The 20,047-nt window shown below is 40.1% G+C and overlaps 2 protein-coding genes across 6 annotated transcripts; both read left to right on the top strand.

Moving 5' to 3' along the window:
* The first annotated feature begins 620 nt into the window (after positions 1-620).
* On the top strand, positions 621-8,613 carry LOC112247294 (pro-cathepsin H). Of its 2 annotated transcripts, none has more exons than XR_006083305.1 (12): positions 621-774; positions 1,614-1,645; positions 1,874-1,979; positions 2,127-2,197; positions 2,323-2,427; positions 3,099-3,185; positions 3,390-3,445; positions 3,586-3,661; positions 3,813-3,881; positions 3,985-4,075; positions 4,390-4,515; positions 8,135-8,613. XR_006083305.1 is itself a non-coding variant. In XM_024416014.2 (12 exons), exons 1-12 carry the CDS (start codon positions 636-638, stop codon positions 8,151-8,153), a joined length of 990 nt encoding a protein of 329 aa, XP_024271782.2. In that variant the 5' UTR covers positions 621-635; the 3' UTR covers positions 8,154-8,613. The 2 variants fall into 2 exon arrangements, 1 of the variants encoding a protein (XP_024271782.2); XM_024416014.2 differs by having other exon boundaries at positions 3,985-4,088.
* Positions 8,614-10,140: 1,527 nt separating this feature from the next.
* LOC121846396 (WD repeat-containing protein 76-like) lies at positions 10,141-19,519 on the top strand. 4 transcript variants are annotated; one of them, XM_042321228.1, is made up of 15 exons: positions 10,141-10,321; positions 13,385-13,525; positions 14,534-14,626; positions 14,733-14,788; positions 15,063-15,183; positions 15,369-15,470; positions 15,681-15,721; positions 15,887-16,043; positions 16,510-16,668; positions 16,848-16,963; positions 17,070-17,168; positions 17,415-17,567; positions 17,754-17,807; positions 18,078-18,186; positions 18,417-19,519. In XM_042321228.1, exons 1-15 carry the CDS (start codon positions 10,262-10,264, stop codon positions 18,558-18,560), a joined length of 1,605 nt encoding a protein of 534 aa, XP_042177162.1. In that variant the 5' UTR covers positions 10,141-10,261; the 3' UTR covers positions 18,561-19,519. The 4 variants fall into 4 exon arrangements, with proteins under 4 accessions (XP_042177162.1, XP_042177165.1, XP_042177164.1 ...); XM_042321230.1 differs by lacking the exon at positions 10,141-10,321 and adding an exon at positions 11,802-11,865 and having other exon boundaries at positions 18,417-19,518; XM_042321229.1 differs by lacking the exon at positions 10,141-10,321 and adding an exon at positions 13,017-13,040.
* The last annotated feature ends 528 nt before the right edge of the window (positions 19,520-20,047 follow it).

The following is a 20,047-nucleotide window of genomic DNA, read 5'->3' as shown; positions in this document are numbered from 1 at the left end:
GTGTATAAAGATGTGTAAAGTTCTAATCTACAATTTTAAAGGCCCGATGCAGACGTTTTTATATAAATATGAAATTATTGGGTAACAATTCATTACCAGACTGTAATAGTTGTCCATTAAATGGTTTAAAAAAAATAACTTAAATAGCTTTTTAGCAACCAAAAAAGATTCTCAAGCAAGAATTTTGCTACGACTGTCTGGGAGTGGCATGAGTGGGAACTGAAAACTAGCCTTTATTGGCTGAGAGGTTTGGAACTCTCGTTGTTATTGGTCTATTAACTCATTTACAACCTGAAACTCCATGTTTGCAAAACCTGCTGATTAGAAGGTCCTGTGTAGATTGTATTTTCAACCAGCAACTATCAGGAAATAACATTGATCGTTTTTTTTCTCACACACTTGTACAGTGTTAGTTCCATCAGCTGTTTAACAATATGTTACAAAACACAGGCAAAACTGAATTTTGAATGCACTGGGCCTTTAATAATTCTGTGATACTTGCAATTGTATTTTTATCTCCTCAGTAAGTGCACACTTTATTGACTTTGATGTTAATTATTTTGATGTGGGGTGGGAAATTAGGCATATTATGGTGCTTACTAAAACTTTGATAACCGACCCTGCCACAAGGACACATGAATGAAATGGATAGGTTACTCAAGTCATGTGATGCATTGGTTGTGAAACTCACGCGGAAGTATGGCGCTGTGTTCTGTTGCTTTTATTCTTGCTTTTTTGCATTTAGCCAATTTAACACCCTTGTTTTACCTGAAGGTAAGCATAACTCCCCTAATCTGTTTGTTGTTCATATCCCGCATCCCCTTTGGACGCACACATCGATGTGTGGAGGAAGATACAAACTGAAAGCCAAGTGCAACAAGCCATGCAGTGCACTGCAGATGAAAGCGGGTTTTGTGTGGTTTCTTATCTGGATCTGGACAGTTGAACAGACTGTATTTAATAAGCCTAATGAAAAAACAAAGATCATAATTAGTCTACCGAAATGAATAGCCTCACTTTAGCCCGTCACTTTAACTATACATTAATGTACATACTACCTCAATTGGGCCGACCAACCAGTGCTCCCGCACATTGGCTAACCGGGCTATCTGCATTGTGTCCCGCCACCCCCAAACCCTCTTTTATGCTACTGTTACTCTCTGTTCATCATATATGCATAGTCACTTTAACCACATCTACATGTACATACTACCTCAATCAGTCTGACTAACCGGTGTCTGTGTGTAGCCTCGCTACTTTTATAGCCTCGCTACTGTATATAGCCTGTCTTTAAACTGTTGTTTTATTTCATAACTTTCCAATTGTTCACCTAACACCTTTTTGCACTATTGGTTAGAGCCTGTAAGTAAACATTTCACTGTAAGGTCTGTTGTATTCGGCGCACTTGACAAATAAACTTTGATTTGATTTATAGCGTATTACATTGCATAATACATGCAGCAGTGAAACAACAGTGACACGTGCTATAGCCTAAAATGTTGCCATTGCACAGAAAAGTGACCGTTTCAAACTTGTAACAATGTGACCATCAAAATCATAGGTCTAACTGATCATGTTTGTGTTTTATTCTTTTTAATGTATTCTTTTTAAAGAGGAATATCACTTCAAACACTGGATGTTACAGGTATGTGAAACTGTAAAGGCTACAATGTAAATCTGTCACGTGTTATTTTTAGGAAAGCAGATGACATACAGTAGCCTACATACCAGAGTTACTGGACACAGTCATCTTGTTCCTTCCTGTAATAAATGAAAGCAGTAGGCCAAGACCTTCCTCAAATGTATTTGCTTGTCAGTATGAGGTTGTCATCTTTAGTTGACTGCCTGCCTATACCTGTTTTTGTTATTACAGTATAATAAAGTCTATGCTCTGGAGGAGTACCACCATCGCCTGAACATCTTCACTGGGCATAAGAGGAGAATCCACTATCATAATGCAGGGAAGCACACGTTCTCAAGTAGGCTATGCATTTATTTATTTTTAACTATTTGTCCATTTCTTCCTGTTTTCCCAGTCACAACTTATCTCCCAATGTATTCATAATATAGCTTTATATACGCACAAGTATGATATCTTACAACTCTTGTAACTTTCCTTTTCCCAGTGGGACTGAATCAGTTTTCTGACATGAGCTTTGCAGAGTTTCGGAAGACTTTCCTCCTGACTGAACCTCAGGTACAGCTGTGAAATGTAATTACTAAAATGTGATCCTGTAGTTAACCCCAATTATAAGTCTACGAGCTTCCCTGATATAAGATAGCCTAATCAATAGTAATTGTTCTTACATTTATCTTCATCAGAACTGCTCTGCCACCAAAGGGAGTCACATCAGCAGCCATGGGCCATATCCTGGTTCTGTGGACTGGAGAGAGAAGGGAAACTATGTGTCACCTGTCAAATATCAAGTACTATGTTTCCCTCATAGGCTAAATATACTGAGTGTACAAAACATTAAGAACACCTTCCTAATATTGAGTTGCAACCCCTCTGTTTTGCACTCAGAACAGCCTCAATTCATCTGGGCATGGACTCTACAAGGTGTCGAAAGCATTCCACAGGGATGGTGGCCCATGTTGACTCCAATGCTTTCCACAGTTGTGTCAAGCTGGCTGGATGTCCTTTGGGTGGTGGACCATTCTTGATACACACGGGAAACTGTTGAGCGTGACACAAACTGCTCCTCGCACCTAATACCATACCCTGTTCAAAGGAACTTAAATCTTTTGTCTTGCCAATTCACCTTCCGAATGGCACACACACAATCCATGTCTCAAGGCTTAAAAATCCATCTTTAACCGGTCTCCTGCCCTTTATCTACACTGATTGAAGTGAATTTTACAAGTGACATCAATAAAGGATCAAAGTTTTGACCTGGATTCACCTAGTCAGTCTGTCATGGAAAGAGCAGGTGTTCATAATGTTTTCTACTCAGTGTATATTCACAACAACATGACCAGGTCATTTTCCGATGGATTGGCTGATTGCGGGCGAGTGAAAAAGCTAAAAGAAGCTGTACATTTATGACTGTGCTGTGTTGATATCATGTTGAGTGAATGTGCTATTGTTGTGTCCTAAGGGTCATTGTGGAAGCTGCTGGACCTTCTCCACTACCGGCTGTCTTGAGTCTGTTACCGCTATAGCTACTGGAAAACTCCCACTTCTGGTGAGAACTAGCCCTATTTCTCTTGTATTTTCTATAGTTCCACACTATGTTTCACACTGATTTTGGCAGTCAACCTACTATGTTCCTCTGTATGGTTTCATATGAAGCGGTATAATAGAAAGAATGGGTTACTGTAGTTGAATTGGTTGTTGAATGGTTGTTGGTAATAGCCTTATCTGTGAGTTATCATTCTATATTTTCCAGTCTGAGCAGCAACTGGTGGACTGTGCTCAAGACTTCAACAATCATGGATGTATGGGGTTGGTAGCCTACAGTACCATCTTAAAATCACATGAGCTTATCACTCCTGTCCTGCATGTGACTTCTATGCCTCCTGATACATAATGTAGCTATCTGTCTACAAAAACATCATTCAGATACTGTAATGTATTGGTTTCAGGGGACTCCCAAGCCAGGCGTTTGAGTATGTTAAATACAACAATGGACTCATGACCGAAGATGACTATCCTTACATGGGATGTATTTATGTATTTATAAATTATTCTTAGTGTAAAAAAGGAAAATGTTAATAACCCAAGTAACAGTGTTATACTAGTATTCAATCCTTATGACTCACTTGTTTGGATTACTCACTATATACTTCTTTACCCCCATTACTTTTTTTAGGATGGCTCTTGCAATTTCAAGCCCGAGTTGGCAGCTGCCTTCGTGAAAGATGTTGTCAACATAACAAGTGTGAGAGACTAAAACTAAATGTTTTACAACCTCTGCATCTGTTCTAAACATTGTTTTCTTGGTCAGCAATTGATATGTTGTTCTGTCTTCCGCCCTATAACAGTATGACGAAAAGGGTATGGTTGATGCTGTGGCCAGACTAAACGCAGTCAGCTTTGGATATGAAGTGACTGATTTCCTCCACTACAAAGATGGTGTGTACAGCAGGTGAGAGTAAGCCCAGTACACTCAGTTGTTCCTTATCACTCCCACTTGACAATAAATGTTGGGTGGCAGGATTAAAGAGCTTTGTGGGAATTGAATTGTGAACCTCCAAATCTTATCAAATAATGTGTGGAAGGTAGAAGACTGTTCTTATGAGCCATACAATGTTGCAGTAGAAGACTTTCATGAACTGTAAAGCTCCTTGCCGTTCACATAAGGTATACAAACTGCACATTTGACCCTCTATTACAATGAATTAACATGTCCTCCATGTGTTTTACAAAGTATTCTTTGTTTGTATTAGCACTACGTGTAAGAACACTACAGACAATGTGAACCATGCTGTACTGGCAGTGGGATATGGTGAAAAGAATAGCACTCCAAATTGGATCGTGAAAAACTCCTGGGGCACCAACTGGGGAATGGATGGGTAAATACATACAAAATATTCAGTGCTGTTGAACTTCCTTTTTTTACTAATGATAACTATATAGATGCTTCATGAACACAGATCAGCTATTGAACACCCAGACATTGTAGGACACGTATACGGCAAGATAGCTGACTGACTAGCTCCTTTTAGGGTGAAATTATACTGAACAAAAGTATAAACACAACATGCAACAATTTCTATGTTTTTACTGAGTTACAGTTCATAGTAAGAAATAAGTCAATTGAAATAAATTCATTAGGCCCTAATCTATGGATTTCACATGGGCAGGGTGCAGATTTCACACTGGGCAGGGGTGCAGCCTCGGAGGGCATAGGTCACCAATTTGGCAGCCAGGCGCACCCAGCCAATCATAATGTTACAGACAGATATACATTACATAGACATTGCTGCAGTTAGCATGCCAATTGCACGCTCCTAAAAACTATTACACTGAACAAAAATTCACAATTTTAAAAGTGGCCTTTTATTGTCCCCAGCACAAGGTGCACCTGTGTAATGATCATGCCGTTTAATAATTTTCTTGATATGCCACACTTGTCAGGTGAATGGATTATCTTGGCAAATGAGAAATTCTCACTAACAGGGATATAAACAAATTTGTGCACAGAATTTGAGAGAAATAAGCTTTTGTGCATATGGAACATTTCTGGGATTTTTTACTTCATCTTATGAAACACGGGACCAACACTTTACATGATAAGTTTATTATTTTTTTTATTATTATTTTTTTACCCCTTTTTCGTGGTATCCAATTGGTAGTTAGTCTTGTCTCATTACTGCAACTCCCGTACGGACTCGGGAGAGGCGAAGGTTGAGAGCCGCGAGAACCCAACCAAGCCGCACTGCTTCTTGACACAATGCCCACTTAACCTGGAAGCCAGCTGCAAAAATGTGTCGGAGGAAACACCATACACCTGGCGACCGTGTCAGCGTGCACTGCTCCAAGGCCCGCCGCAGGAGTCGCTAGTGCGCGATGGGACAAGGACATCCCTGCCGGCCAAACCCTCCCCTAACCCGGACGATGCTGGGCCAACTGTGCGCCGCCCCATGGGTCTCCCGTTCGCTGCCAGCTGTGACAGAGCCTGGACTCGAACCCAGAATCTCTAGATCTCTAGATGCGTTTGTATTTTTGCTCAGTGTAATAGTTTTGAGGGAACATGCAATTGGCATGCTGACTGCAGGAATGTCCACCAGAGCTGTTGCCAGAGAATTGAATGTTCATTTCGCTATCATAAACCGCATCCATCATCATTTTAGAGAATGGTGTGTATGGTGTTGTGTGGGCGGTTTGCTGATGTCAGCGTGAACAGAGTGCCACATGGTGGCGGTGGGGTTATGGTATGGGCAGGCTTAAGCTACGGACAACAAATACTATTGAATTTTATCAATGGTAATTTGAATGCACAGAAATACCGTGACGAAATCCTGATGCCCATTCATCCGCCGCCATCAACTCATGTTTCAGCATGATAATGCATGACCCCATGTCGCAGGGATCTGTACACAATTCCTGGAAAATGTCCCAGTTCTTCCATGGCCTGCATACTCACCAGACATGTCACCTATTGAGCTGTTTGGGATGCTCTGGATCGACGTGTACGACAGCTTGTTCCCACCAATATCCAGCAACTTCACACAGCCATTGTAGAGGAGTAGGACAACATTCCACAGGCCACAATCAACATCCTGATCAACTCTATGCGAATGAGATGTGTCGCGCTGCATGATGCAAATGTTGGTCACACCAGATACCAGATTTCTGATCCACACCCCTACTTTTTTTTTAGGTATCTGTGACCTACAGATGCATATCTGTATTCCCAGTCATGTGAAATCCATAGATTAGGGCCTAATGAATTTATTTGAAGTTGATTGATTTCCATATGAGTTTTTGAAAATGTTGTATGTTGTGTTTATATTTGTTTGGTATACAGTGCCTTGCGAAAGTATTCGGCCCCCTTGAACTTTGCGACCTTTTGCCACATTTCAGGCTTCAAACATAAAGATATAAAACTGTATTTTTTTGTGAAGAATCAACAACAAGTGGGACACAATCATGAAGTGGAATGACATTTATTGGATATTTCAAACTTTTTTAACAAATCAAAAACTGAAAAATTGTGCGTGCAGAATTATTCAGCCCCCTTAAGTTAATACTTTGTAGCGCCACCTTTTGCTGCGATTACAGCTGTAAGTCGCTTGGGGTATGTCTCTATCAGTTTTGCACATCGAGAGACTGAAATTTTTTCCATTCCTCCTTGCAAAACAGCTCGAGCTCAGTGAGGTTGGATGGGGAGCATTTGTGAACAGCAGTTTTCAGTTCTTTCCACAGATTCTCGATTGGATTCAGGTCTGGACTTTGACTTGGCCATTCTAACACCTGGATATGTTTATTTTTGAAACATTCCATTGTAGATTTTGCTTTATGTTTTGGATCATTGTCTTGTTGGAAGACAAATCTCCGTCCCAGTCTCAGGTCTTTTGCAGACTCCATCAGGTTTTCTTCCAGAATGGTCCTATATTTGGCTCCATCCATCTTCCCATCAATTTTAACCATCTTCCCTGTCCCTGCTGAAGAAAAGCAGGCCCAAACCATGATGCTGCCACCACCATGTTTGACAGTGGGGATGGTGTGTTCAGGGTGATGAGCTGTGTTGCTTTTACGCCAAACATAACGTTTTGCATTGTTGCCAAAAAGTTCAATTTTGGTTTCATCTGACCAGAGCACCTTCTTCCACATGTTTGGTGTGTCTCCCAGGTGGCTTGTGGCAAACTTTAAACAACACTTTTATGGATATCTTTAAGAAATGGCTTTCTTCTTGCCACTCTTCCATAAAGGCCAGATTTGTGCAATATACGACTGATTGTTGTCCTATGGACAGAGTCTCCCACCTCAGCTGTAGATCTCTGCAGTTCATCTAGAGTGATCATGGGCCTCTTGGCTGCATCTCTGATCAGTCTTCTCCTTGTATGAGCTGAAAGTTTAGAGGGACGGCCAGGTCTTGGTAGATTTGCAGTGGTCTGATACTCCTTCCATTTCAATATTATCGCTTGCACAGTGCTCCTTGGGATGTTTAAAGCTTGGGAAATCTTTTTGTATCCAAATCCGGCTTTAAACTTCTTCACAACAGTATCTCGGACCTGCCTGGTGTGTTCCTTGTTCTTCATGATGCTCTCTGCGCTTTTAACGGACCTCTGAGACTATCACAGTGCAGGTGCATTTATACGGAGACTTGATTACACACAGGTGGATTGTATTTATCATCATTAGTCATTTAGGTCAACATTGGATCATTCAGAGATCCTCACTGAACTTCTGGAGAGTTTGCTGCACTGAAAGTAAAGGGGCTGAATAATTTTGCACGCCCAATTTTTCAGTTTTTGATTTGTTAAAAAAGTTTGAAATATCCAATAAATGTCGTTCCACTTCATGATTGTGTCCCACTTGTTGTTGATTCTTAACAAAAAATACAGTTTTATATCTTTATGTTTGAAGCCTCAAATGTGGCAAAAGGTCGCAAAGTTCAAGGGGGGCGAATACTTTCCAAGGCACTGTAGCTTACAAAATATATTTTGTTTTGTATTTCCTCCTCAGATATTTCCTAATAGAATGAGGGAGGAACATGTGTGGACTGGCAGCCTGCTCCTCTTGTCCTCTCCCCCCGGTGTGATGTAACGGGAACTCAGAAGAGAAGAAGAGAACGCCACAGTCAATCTTCAGCTACAGTATGAGAACTCAGGAAAAACAGGATACATTTTCTCATTCAGAGGAAGGGAGTGGGCATCTCTTATTTGCATGGACATGTTTTTAAGAACTGTAGTTATACTGTTACAATGTGAGTTCGACATTTTACAAGTTACTTATTTTAAATGAATTATAACTGGATCGTATTATGAAGGTTTGTACGGTATATGGTAAGTGGCTGGTCATGGTTAAGTTAGTAGGCAACGACTGGGTAGTGAGAGTCTTTGAATCGTGTGCTTATGTAGCCACATATTGCTTCAGTTGAATGTGTAAGAGATCCTAGTTAGTACTAGGAAGCATCACCAATATTTTAGCTTCTCTTGATTTGACATTTTGGTTAGTGTTTAGAGGTTTGTACTAGGCATATTTTGTGTATATTAGACTGATGCTGCTGAGGGTTACTTTTTTGCATGTAGTTTTGTAAAAAAAAAAAATATATATATATATATATATATATAGTACTAGTCTGTATAAACACACACCTACCCATATCTGTATTTGTACTCTTTTTACATTGTAGAATAATGGTGAAGACAAACTATGAAATAACACATATGGAATAATATAGTAACCAAAAAAGCGTTAAACAAATCAAAATATATTTTAGATTCTTCAAAGTAGCAACCCTTTGCCTTGATAACAGCTTTGCACACTCTTGGCATTCTCTCAACCAGCTTCATGACGTAATCATCTGGAATGCTTTTCCAACAGTCTGCGCAAAGCAGATGGGGTGGCATATTGCTGTGGTAGCCATGCTGGTTAAGTGTGCATTGAATTCAAAATACGTCACAGACAGTGTCACCAGCAAAGCACCCTACACCATCACACCTCATCCTCCATGCTTCACAGTGGGAACCACACATGGGGAGATCATCCATTCACCTACTCTCGTCTCACAAAGACATGGCGGTTGGATCCAAAAATCTTCAATTTGGACTTGTCAGAACAACGGACAGATTTCCACCAGTCTAATGTCCATTGCTCGTGTTTCTTGGCCCGATCAAGTGTCTTCTTATTGATGTACGTTAGTAGTGGTTTCTTTGTAGCAATTTGACCACGGAGGCATTATTCACGCAGTCTCATATGAACAGTTGATGTTTACTTGAACTCTGTGAAGCATTTATTTATTTGGGCTGCAATCTGAGGTGCAGTTAATTGCCGATTTCTGAGGCTGGTAACTAATGAACTTATCCTCTGCAGCAGAAGTAACTCTGGGTCTTCATTTCCTGTGGCAGTCCTCATGAGAGTCAGTTTCATCATAGTGCTTGATGGTTTTTGAGACTGCACTTTCAGGGTTGACTGACATTCATGTTTTAAAGTAATGATGGACTGTTGTTTCTCTTTGCTTATTTGAGCTGTTCTTGCCATAATATGGACTTGGTCTTTTACAAAATAGGGCACCCATACCTTGTCACAACACAACTGATTGGCTCAAATGCATTAAGAAGGAAAGAAATTCCACAAATGAACTTTTAAGAAGGCATACCTGTTAATTGAAATGCATTGCAGGTACCTCATGAAGCTGGTTGAGAGAATGCCAAGAGTGTGCAAAGGGTGGCTACTTTGAAGAATCTCAAATATATTTTGATTTGTTTAACACTATTTTGGTTACTACATGATTCCATGTGTTTTTTATATATATATATATATATATATATATATATATATATTCCTAAAAGCTATACCCCCAAAGCCATTGGCACATGAAAAGCAAAATTATAATGATCCCTGGTTAATTTTTTATAAACAAATGTGCCCCAAGCGATGTGTCTTCCCTGTTATAAAAAAAAATATAGTAACCAATCAGCTGCTGTGAATTATCTTGCACAACAAAGGGGAGGGGTTTGTTACAAAACACCATCGTGGCGGGAAAGGGTTTTTCCTGTGGTGCAGGATACATCAACTAGGTTATTCAAGAAAACAAACAGCTTTTCGGACCTAGCTTGCAAGCTAAATATCTGCGACTCGGTTTGCCTGATGGTTTCGGAAGAACCAAATCTTCCGAACGCGTTTGTGAAATTGTACTACATATTGCAGGTAAGATTAAGGACCATCGCATAGAACTATCCATATACAACTACCCATGAAATATTGCTAGTGAGTCACAAGTTATGTTTCCATTAACTTGTCCAGTGATATTTTTTGTTAACATTTAGAGCTCGTGTAGAAAATAGATGCGACAATTGCCTGCTAGAGTGTCGACTAAAACAGCTGAACGTAATGACGTCACGTCTGTCGAATAAAAATGTAGTTTTGAAGCGTTGCCATTGCCCATTTAGGCAAATTGCCAGACAGATAGATGGGAGGGCATACAGGCTGTTTCATGTCCCAGGTAGCCAGTGGTGGAAAAAGTACTAAATTGTCATGAGTAAAAGCAAATATACCTTAATAGAAAATGACCCAAGTGAATGTCAAAGTATTTGGTTTTAAATATACTTAAGTGTCGATGTAATTGCTAAGATGTACTTAAGTATAAATAGTAAATGTATAAATCATTTCTACTTCAACCTTTGACGGATACCCAAGGGCACACACTCACACAATTTACAAACGTAGCATTTGTGTTTAGTGAGTGCCAGACCAGAGTGGATGACCAGGGATGTTCATTTGATAAGTGTGAATTTGACCATTTTCCTGTTAAAATGTAACGAGTACTTTTGGGTATGGAGTAAAAAGTACACCTTTTCTTTAGGAATGTAGTTAGGTAAAAGTTGCCAAAAATACAAATAGTTAAGTACAGATACCCCAAACTACTTTAAATGTATTTTTACTTAAGTACTTTACACAACTGCAGGTAGCCCGCAAAAACCAACATGGATTGAATGCAATAATTGACTAATATTTGCCATATTCTAATACATCTCATGTGCCAACGTATCGCCATGGTCCGTGCCATGGTGAAACTTGCACTCATGTAGATCTGAAATAATTGGATGGTAAAACTTGCCAGCCAAACAGAAAAGCAAGGCGAATCAATTCAGCCATTCTTGAAAGGCAGGAAAAACGCCGCTTCCATCAGATCTGTTGCAATAAAGAAAGTTTGACAGATTAAAAATCCACCCCGGTCCAATGGATACAAATAATGTTTAGATAATGTCTCCCATCTTCCGTTTCCATTACACTTTTTTTGTTGCGACATATTGCTTTTGTCAAATACCTAGGTCAATGTTAAACCTACTTAGCTACTGATATAACTAGCTACCCCATTCAGAGGTAACTGATTTAGCGCCTATTGATGATAGTAGTATCTTCGGACAGGGGGTGTTTTGTTAAGAGCCCCAGCACTTGCTCTAAACATTAACTCATCGCTTGCGGTACGTTTTTGAAAACACAAGGAACGTATATTTCATATCGGCAAGAAAAAATAAATAATACAATTTAAATTATAACACACCTTCAAAGGGTTAGTGTTCCCACACAGCCATATGTCCATGTTACATCATTTATGGGAGACATAGGTGGCCACCTGTTCTAATTAACTATCTCGGTGAACACCGTGTTTGAGTTTAACTGGGGAGGACGTGTAGTTTGTCAACTAGAGGCACACAGCTTGTGGATCTGTTCCAAACTGCTACAGTAAGGTATGTATTTTTCATGAGACGCTTTCTTACTTCATGAAAGATAAGGGGCATATCAGCATATGTTCCGAAAACCGTTTTGAGCTAAGATTATTGAAGTTTCTAAACAATAAAACATAACATCAGCATTGTAGTTTGGATGTAGCCAACAGTGGGCGAATGTAACGGCTGAAAACACTACACACAGAAGGGTTTGCAAGAGCTAATATATAGCAGCTATCTATTGCAAACCCTTCAGTATGTTTTCAGCGGTTACATTCGAATATATCGTTAAAAGGCGCTACAGTATATCTTACCCCATTCATAGACGCAAACGTTAGTTAGTGACAAGCAATCATAACTTAATTTTACAAACATTGGGTTAGTTATGCATGGACTGGTGCCCTGGGTGAGTGGAGATCAATGAAATGGTAGGTTGCAATGACAGTAATGTACCATAACCACTAAAACGAGACCTAGGACCAGCATGCGTTGTCTTAGCTGACTAGCGCCAAAGATGATCTATCGCTGACTATTTGGGTTTTTCAATCTTATTTTAAACCTAACATAGCAATGTAAAAACAGAATTTTTTTGGCAATTCTGACTGCTATCTAAAAATGTATGCAGTCAAAATAATTACCTTTTTAAATAATGAATAATAATCGCTTATTGTTTTTAAGGTTAGCATTGCTGCTAATGTTAGGTTTAAAATAAGATTTTAAAGGTCGACTTTGGGCACGAAAAACCATCTACCTGCCCTTTACTCAATTTGTAACAGAAATGGGGTTTGCCTTTGGTGGTTCATCGATGTCATGTGCGCAGCGACCGTAGCTAGTTCGTTAGCTATGCTAGACAGTGCAGTTAGCCAGTAACTCAGTATTTGTTTACGTCATTTCACATCAGTTGTTTTTGGATGTAAACTGTAGAGATCGATAAAAATAGAGCACTTCTGTAGCCGAATATCTTATTCATATGTGTTTTGTTTTTAAGCATTAAATGACCTGAAATGATGGTGAATTGACCTTTGTGGCTGTAGTAACTACTGACGACCGTCTATTCGCCCATCCGTGGTTTCCACTAGCTTCTTTAGCCACAAAGTTCCAGTCAGATTCCACAGCCACATTCAAAATTGGCTACAAAAATGTGCTTTCAGTCATTAATTTAAGATTAGGTATGAGGTTAGCAGTCCATGGTTAAGGTTAGTTTTAAAATCAAAATTTAAAAAGATAAATTGTAGAAATGGTCAGATATTATAACTTTGGTTATAGAAGCTAGTGATGCCCCATCTTCGTCTCTGCTAGCGCTCATGCGAGATATGTTTCCGGGTTCTGAAATTACTTTTTATGCTGTCACATTACTGTAGTGTTGTAAATTCCCGCCCATGTGCACCTAAAGTTTCCTTGGGCACCTAACTAGCATTCTTCCCCGGACCTCCAGCATTGTCGGAGCTAGCTATCTATCTAGCTGAAGATACCACTGTGCTGATAAATTATAAAGTTTAAGTCATTACCAAATTGAAATGCATCCCAACATTAATTGCAGGAAATGAAGCCAGCGAACACCAAGAATGGTGTCCCTGTACTCCATTCAGCAAAAGATGGGTGCAAACCCAAGAAATTCACCCCAGATGAGGTACTGGTACCAAATCCCAGCTTCAAAGAAAATCAAGGAACGAAAAGAAAGGTAAGTGTGTCCACCCATATGATGACCACTGATCCATGATGCAATTCCAAAGTGCAAGTTCAGTGAATGTATGCATGCATGATCGTTTGGCTCAATTGTGTGTATTATGGGCTATAACTGGGCAATGCTAGTACTTCACAATTAAATGCAATTTGTCTCAGAGAAAAACACTTCCTTTGAAAGTGGAAGAAATAATTGAAAAAGTCAAAGACCAGAAGGAAGACAAAGATGTAAGTGTTCATTACACACAGTATTTAGGCCAAATAACCTAGGTGTCATGTTTCATTAGGCACCAAACGAAAGGGAACTGATTGTATAATATTGAAACAGGGAGAGACTACCTCAAGTTGTCCAATAAAAAAATGCTTGTTTTTCTTTTCCGTTGCGAAATGTTTGCTATGGCGTATGTGTAGAGGACATGAGTCGGTCATGGTTGCTCAAGGTCAGGTGATCGGTAGCCCCACCTGCGACTTCAAAATCAGTCGGTTCTAGTGGCAATAGAGAATTTCCTCTTGGTCTAATGGTCAAGATGTTGGTTTCTCCCGTGGTAGACCCAGGTTCATATGTTACATGTGGACTAATGCAGAGGTTTTTAAACATCTCTTCGGCGACCCCCAGGTATTCCACGTATTTGAACTATTCCTGGGCTGGCACACCCGGTTCAACTTGTCAACAAATAATCAAGCCAATGGTCATGTTCCCCTGCTCAGACGTTGCATGCATCAACCAATGGTTGTGTGCCACGCCATCGGCTGCTGTCGGACACCAGATAGCTATAACATCATTACGTTGTTAGGTGATATGTAAAATACCGATCCAAGTGTTGTGGCATCATCATCAACATCTGAGCAGAGGGCACAACCCTTGTTTAGGCAATCAGGTGAGCTAGTTCAGGGCTATAACAATACTGTGAAACGTCTGTGGATCCAAGAGGAGACATTTGAAAACTGCACAAATGAATACAATCCTGTTGGTGATCTCACTTTACTCTTTGTTTTTACATTTCAGATGCAACCTGGAAGTTTATCGATATATGAATTGGAACGGTTGGAAAATATCAGACAAAACCAAGTGTTCCTGTCCTCCATAAAACTGCTTGAGGTTAGTTTGTTGAAGAACAGAGTTTAAATGGTATCTACTTATGCATATTTTACTGAAACTCCTTGTGTGGTGAAATGAATAACATATATTATTGTTTCCTCAATAGGCCAAGCAGGATTTGAAACCAGAAAAAACACAGCGAGGTCTCAAGAGACAGAACAAGTAATGACAGATTCAACATCTGTACCAATGACTGAAAATATTTACCAATATGTACCATGTATGTGCTTACATTGGTCAGTCGAATTAGGTCTCAGTACAAAGTGAATGAGCTTCCGTTATACATACTCAATCCCTTTAGGACATAAGGCCCATATGAGCTTCTGTAACGTATGGCATACAGAATGTATTTATTATGGCCAGCTTGGATAGAGAATGTCAGTGTGACTCGTTTCTGTTTCTAACACAATGTAACTAATGTCTTGGCTCACTACAGTAAGGTAGCCTGGACAGAGATACTGCCTCCTCGCACCAAGTCCTTGAGAATCCAGAAGAAGGAAGCAGAGCGACTCCCCCTGCCCCTGGAACCACACAGGATTTATTATGAAGTCGAACGAGTAAGTGACTGATCAATAGCAAAATGCGACGTGAGTAACTGACCATAGGATATGCTCTTATGTTAAGAAATTGTACTTAACTACACAGAAAAGCCTACTTCTCACATTTGTTCGATTTTAATCTTGAAACAATAGTTTATTTCTCATGATAATGGTTTGTTTATGTTGATGTGTATTTACTAAAGATTGAACATGCCAGGAAGCCAGAGGGTCCAATTAGTATGGAGCCAATCAACATGGAGGAGGATAGTTCACTGCCACCTGAACTTCTCAAGCTGTGGACAGAGGTTGCACATTTGTTCACCATGACCTACTTTTCTCTAGCACAGTCCCAGATCTGTTTGTGTGATCTAGCCAACTCATTTGGCATGAAAATGACCATAACATTTGGCAAGACCACACAAACAGATCTGGGACCAGGCTAACTCTTCAGTCCTATGTTCAGCATAACTGTTTGCAGCTTTGCTGTTCTTTTACAGTTTCATTTTATTACACAGGATTTAATCAAAGAAGAAAAGGAGGAGTTGAGTCTGGAAGAGTGAGTTTCATTTTGAATGTTAAGGAATTTGGCCTTTTTTCTTAACGTTCTGTGACAAATGTATATATTTGTAGTATTTGATGGACATCCTGTATTGATTTGAATGTATAGATGTGTAAAACCCTAACCTGTGCCAGGCTGACATTACATTGGATATGTTTCCAGGTACCGTAGTACTCTGAAGAGCATGGAGCTGAGTGAGATTGGAGGAGTAGCTAAGGTGGTGAAGAGTCGTATCTTCTCTGTTGCCTTCCACCCGTGTAGCAGTCGTCTGCTCATGGCTGCTGGGGACAAGTTGGGTGGAGTGGGGCTGTGGAACCTCGTGAGTACATACAGTGAAACTGGATGCCGTAGAGTTAATGTGTGACTGGGCTTTTTTGGGTTTTGTTGTTCTTTCAGGAATCTGGTATGGGTGATGTCGTGCTGCCGTTTGTTGTTTCTCAGGACTCTAGCTGTGTTCAAAACAACTGGAAATTCAGGAAAAATAAAACATCAAATCATGACATCAGTGATCTTCAGGTCGGAGCTCTAGAAAGAGGCCCAAGTTGGATGACCGTTCAAATCAAAAAAAAATCAGTCTGGTGCTAGTTGTTTTTCTTTTTCTCCTGAGTTCCCAGTTGTTTTGAACACTCAGGACTCTTGCTGCTGAAGTCGACTCTGATATTTGCTGCTGTTTGTTTTCAGGACTCATATGGGGGTTCTTGCTGTTTGATGGGGGATGAGGGCGTGCTGCTGTTTGTTTCCTACTGATATGGGGGATGACGACGTGCTGCTGTTTGTTTCCTCAGGACTCTGATATGGGGGATGAGGGCGTGCTGCTATTTGAGCCACACGTCCAGCCGGTGGCCTGCATGGCCTTCTCCAGGTCACATCCTACAGACCTGTTGACCCTCAGCTACGACGGGACGCTACGGAGCACAGATGTGGAGAAAGCTGTTTTTGATGAGGTACCATGCATAATTCAGTGATGATAATATATGGCATTTAGCAAACAGTTTTTTCCAAAGCAACATAAAACGGTGAATGTATTTTCATATGTGACCCCAGTGGGAATTGAACACACATATCAGACTTTAGATTGCCTGTTTGGTCTTTGTTACGTTATCTCTGTCCTTTCTCCAACTAGGTGTATCGGATCAAGGATGGCTTGAGAACCTTTGACTTCCTGTCACATGACTGTTCGACGCTGGTCACCGGGGACTGGTACGGAGACGTTGCCATCGTTGACAGGCGGACTCCAGGGTAAAGTAACATTTTGATTTGCTCTCTGTACAAGGACTGGCCATTGTGTTATAAGTCAAAAGCTTATTGCTAATGCCTTAATGTTGGTCTGTCTCGTTTTACTCAGAACCTCTCATGAGTCCCTCCATAGCCTGGATACCAAGACGGTTCGCTGTGTTCACGTCCACCCTGTTCAGAAGCAGTACGTCATGGTGGCTGAGAACAGGTACAACATGGGAATCAGTGCTTTGATGTGCAATATGTCAGCCAATCAGGTCGACCAATGTCATTATGGCAAGTCATCTCTATACAAGCCTATAGACAATCCTATGGTTTAATAAGTTGATTGATGTATTTTGTCAAGTTTGCAAAATTATTACTTATAGTATAGTCGCATTACGGAAATCCACTTTCTATTTCATTGATCTTTTATGTTGCTAAAACTGATATTGATGTGTTGATTTTTCTCTAGTATTGTGAGCATTTACGATGCTCGATGTTTGAAGGCGTCGTCAAGAGAGCCAGTCTCCCAGCTCTATGGTCACTCAAAGAGCATCTCAAGTGCCTACTTCTCTCCTGGCACTGGCAACAGAGTAGTGACCACCTGCCTAGACAACAACATCAGGTGAGTCTGCATGCCACCGTAAGATGTTAATACATTAAAATATGTAAAGAGATTTTAAAAAATGACTGAAGTTCAAATAAATAATTTGCTTATGTGCTACGATAAGGGTTTTAAAAGTTGCACTAAGCTATTGTCCAATACTTGAAACATGAAATGTTTCGCAATTAAATGTCCTTTGTTTTTCAGGATTTACGACACCTCGGAACTAGCCTCCAGAGCTCCGCTACTGACCTCCATCCAGTAAATTCATTATACTATCACATATAGAAAGTGAAACTGACCAGGTATTTTTTGACAAATAGTGTTTTATCTCTACTGGCTAAATAAAGATGAAATAAAAAAACATTGGAAAGATCCCACAACCTCTGTTTGCATTGGTTTACGCTCCAATGCCGGTGTTCTAGTATGTGTGCTTTATACCAATAGACATCAGCCAGCAAATCCAGAAGTATTTATAATAGTGTCTTTGTGTAATGCTGATGAATCCATTTCCTTTGTCCCTCTTTGCAGACAGAACTTGTACACAGGGCGCTGGCTGTCCAAGCTGCAGGCGATGTGGGACCCCAAGAGGGACGACTGCTTCGTTGTGGGCAGCATGCAGCAGCCTCGCAGAGTCCAGGTATAAGCACTCCTTTGTTCCCACGTCTATCATCGAACCTCAACAACAATAAGTAAGATCTGAGGTCGTGTTACTATTCCCCTAACAGAATGTGTAAGGTCAGTGTACAAGTTATGGATTATATGGCTATGCATGGTATGGGTAACATTTCATATATTTTGTATACAGGGGCACTGTGTCCAAGACAATTTTCTCCTCTGGGACAATAAAGTATATCATTTTCTATCCAGGTGTTCCATGAGAGTGGGCAGCTCCAGCACTCCTTCCAGGACCCAGAGATGACCACTGTGCTCTCAGTCACAGCCTTCCACCCCACCAGGAACGCTCTACTGGGGGGTAACGCCTCCGGGCGGCTGTACGTCTTCACTGACTGAGAGCAGGATGCCTGTATGTGTTCGCTGCCTGAGAGGAGAAACCTGGGCCATTGTTCACAAAACATCTGAGTAAGAGTCCTGATCTAGGATCAGGTACCCTCCCTATTATTCATTATGATCTGGAAGGCTAAACTGATCGTAGATCAGCACTCCTACTCAAATGTTTCATGATACGGGCCCAGAACACATGCTTAGAATAAAACAACTTATTTTGGTCTATGTTTTTCTGCAAGCTGCCCTTGCTATTGTTGTTTTCTATCAAATTATTGATGTTTTGTTAGTTTAAATAAAGTTGTATATTTAGCCGAAGTTGTGCTTTTCATGTAGTTTAGCTGTTTCATTGGCTGTATTGTACCCGCAGTGAATTTTGTGATTGGTAGTTTTATTGAAAGAATAAAACCAGAATTCAGTGGCTACAGCCCTACAATCATTAAAATCATGGCTAAATACCAGTGTGTTGAAAATGTGTCCCATGTCAGGCAACTCACTCTTCTGTGTCTAGGCTAATTATTTTCTGCAGTTTTTCCTCAACACCAAAAATAACATTACAGTGTAGGCCTACCTTAGAAGTAAGCTATGTTATTAGACTAGTAGGTTTAGTGAGAAGTGTTGTGTATGTTAGGCTGTGGGGGAAATTTCAGAAATTGTTTTCAAATTGATAAAGCAATCTTTGTTAATAATATGACCACCCTACCTTCAATTATTGGGCTTAAATTACTGTAATTATGTATTCAGTACTGGCTAATTTGCATTTTAATTACATTTGTACTTTGATTTGAATCATCTTTGTTCTACATCAGCCCTGAAAATGTCACACCAATTGAGCACCATCTTTAGATATTTGATAAAACGTGTTGAATTAAGACAGGTGATTTGGTGCTGTTGTAGACTAAGGAGTAACATTGACCTGTCCGTGGCCTCTTTAACCTTTCCGATCACTTAATGAGATCTCAGCAATGGTAAGGCCTGTCCTCGTGAAATAAAGTGTTTCTGAGAAGCATCTCTATAATTTTATTTAAAATGGTCTGAGAAGAACAATGCATTGGCAGAGCAATTCAAGCCAGGTCAATATTCAGTGATAAGGGACGATTTGAAATTGACTGGGGTGGGGTGGTCCAAAATAGGGGAGGGTTGTGTTTAAAAAAAAAAATTGGCTCATGGAAGGTTAGTTTATTTTTATTTATATACACTTCTGGTCAAAAGATTTAGAACACCTACTCATTCAAGGGTGTTTATTTTTTTACTATTTTCTACATTAGTGAATAGAACTATGAAATAACACATGGAATCATATAGTAACCAAAAGAAGTGTTAAACAAATCTAAATATAGTTTATATTTTGAGATTATTCTAAGTAGCCACCCTTTGCCTTGACAGCTTTGCACACTCTTGGCATTCTCTCAACCAGCTTCACCTGGAATGCTTTTCCAACAGTCTTGAAGGAGTTCCCACATATGCTGAGCACTTGTTGGCTGCTTTTCCTTCAC

This window comes from Oncorhynchus tshawytscha, linkage group LG04 (assembly GCF_018296145.1).
Source record: "Oncorhynchus tshawytscha isolate Ot180627B linkage group LG04, Otsh_v2.0, whole genome shotgun sequence".
NCBI lineage: Eukaryota > Metazoa > Chordata > Actinopteri > Salmoniformes > Salmonidae > Oncorhynchus > Oncorhynchus tshawytscha.
This window is presented reverse-complemented; position numbering and strand designations above follow the sequence as displayed.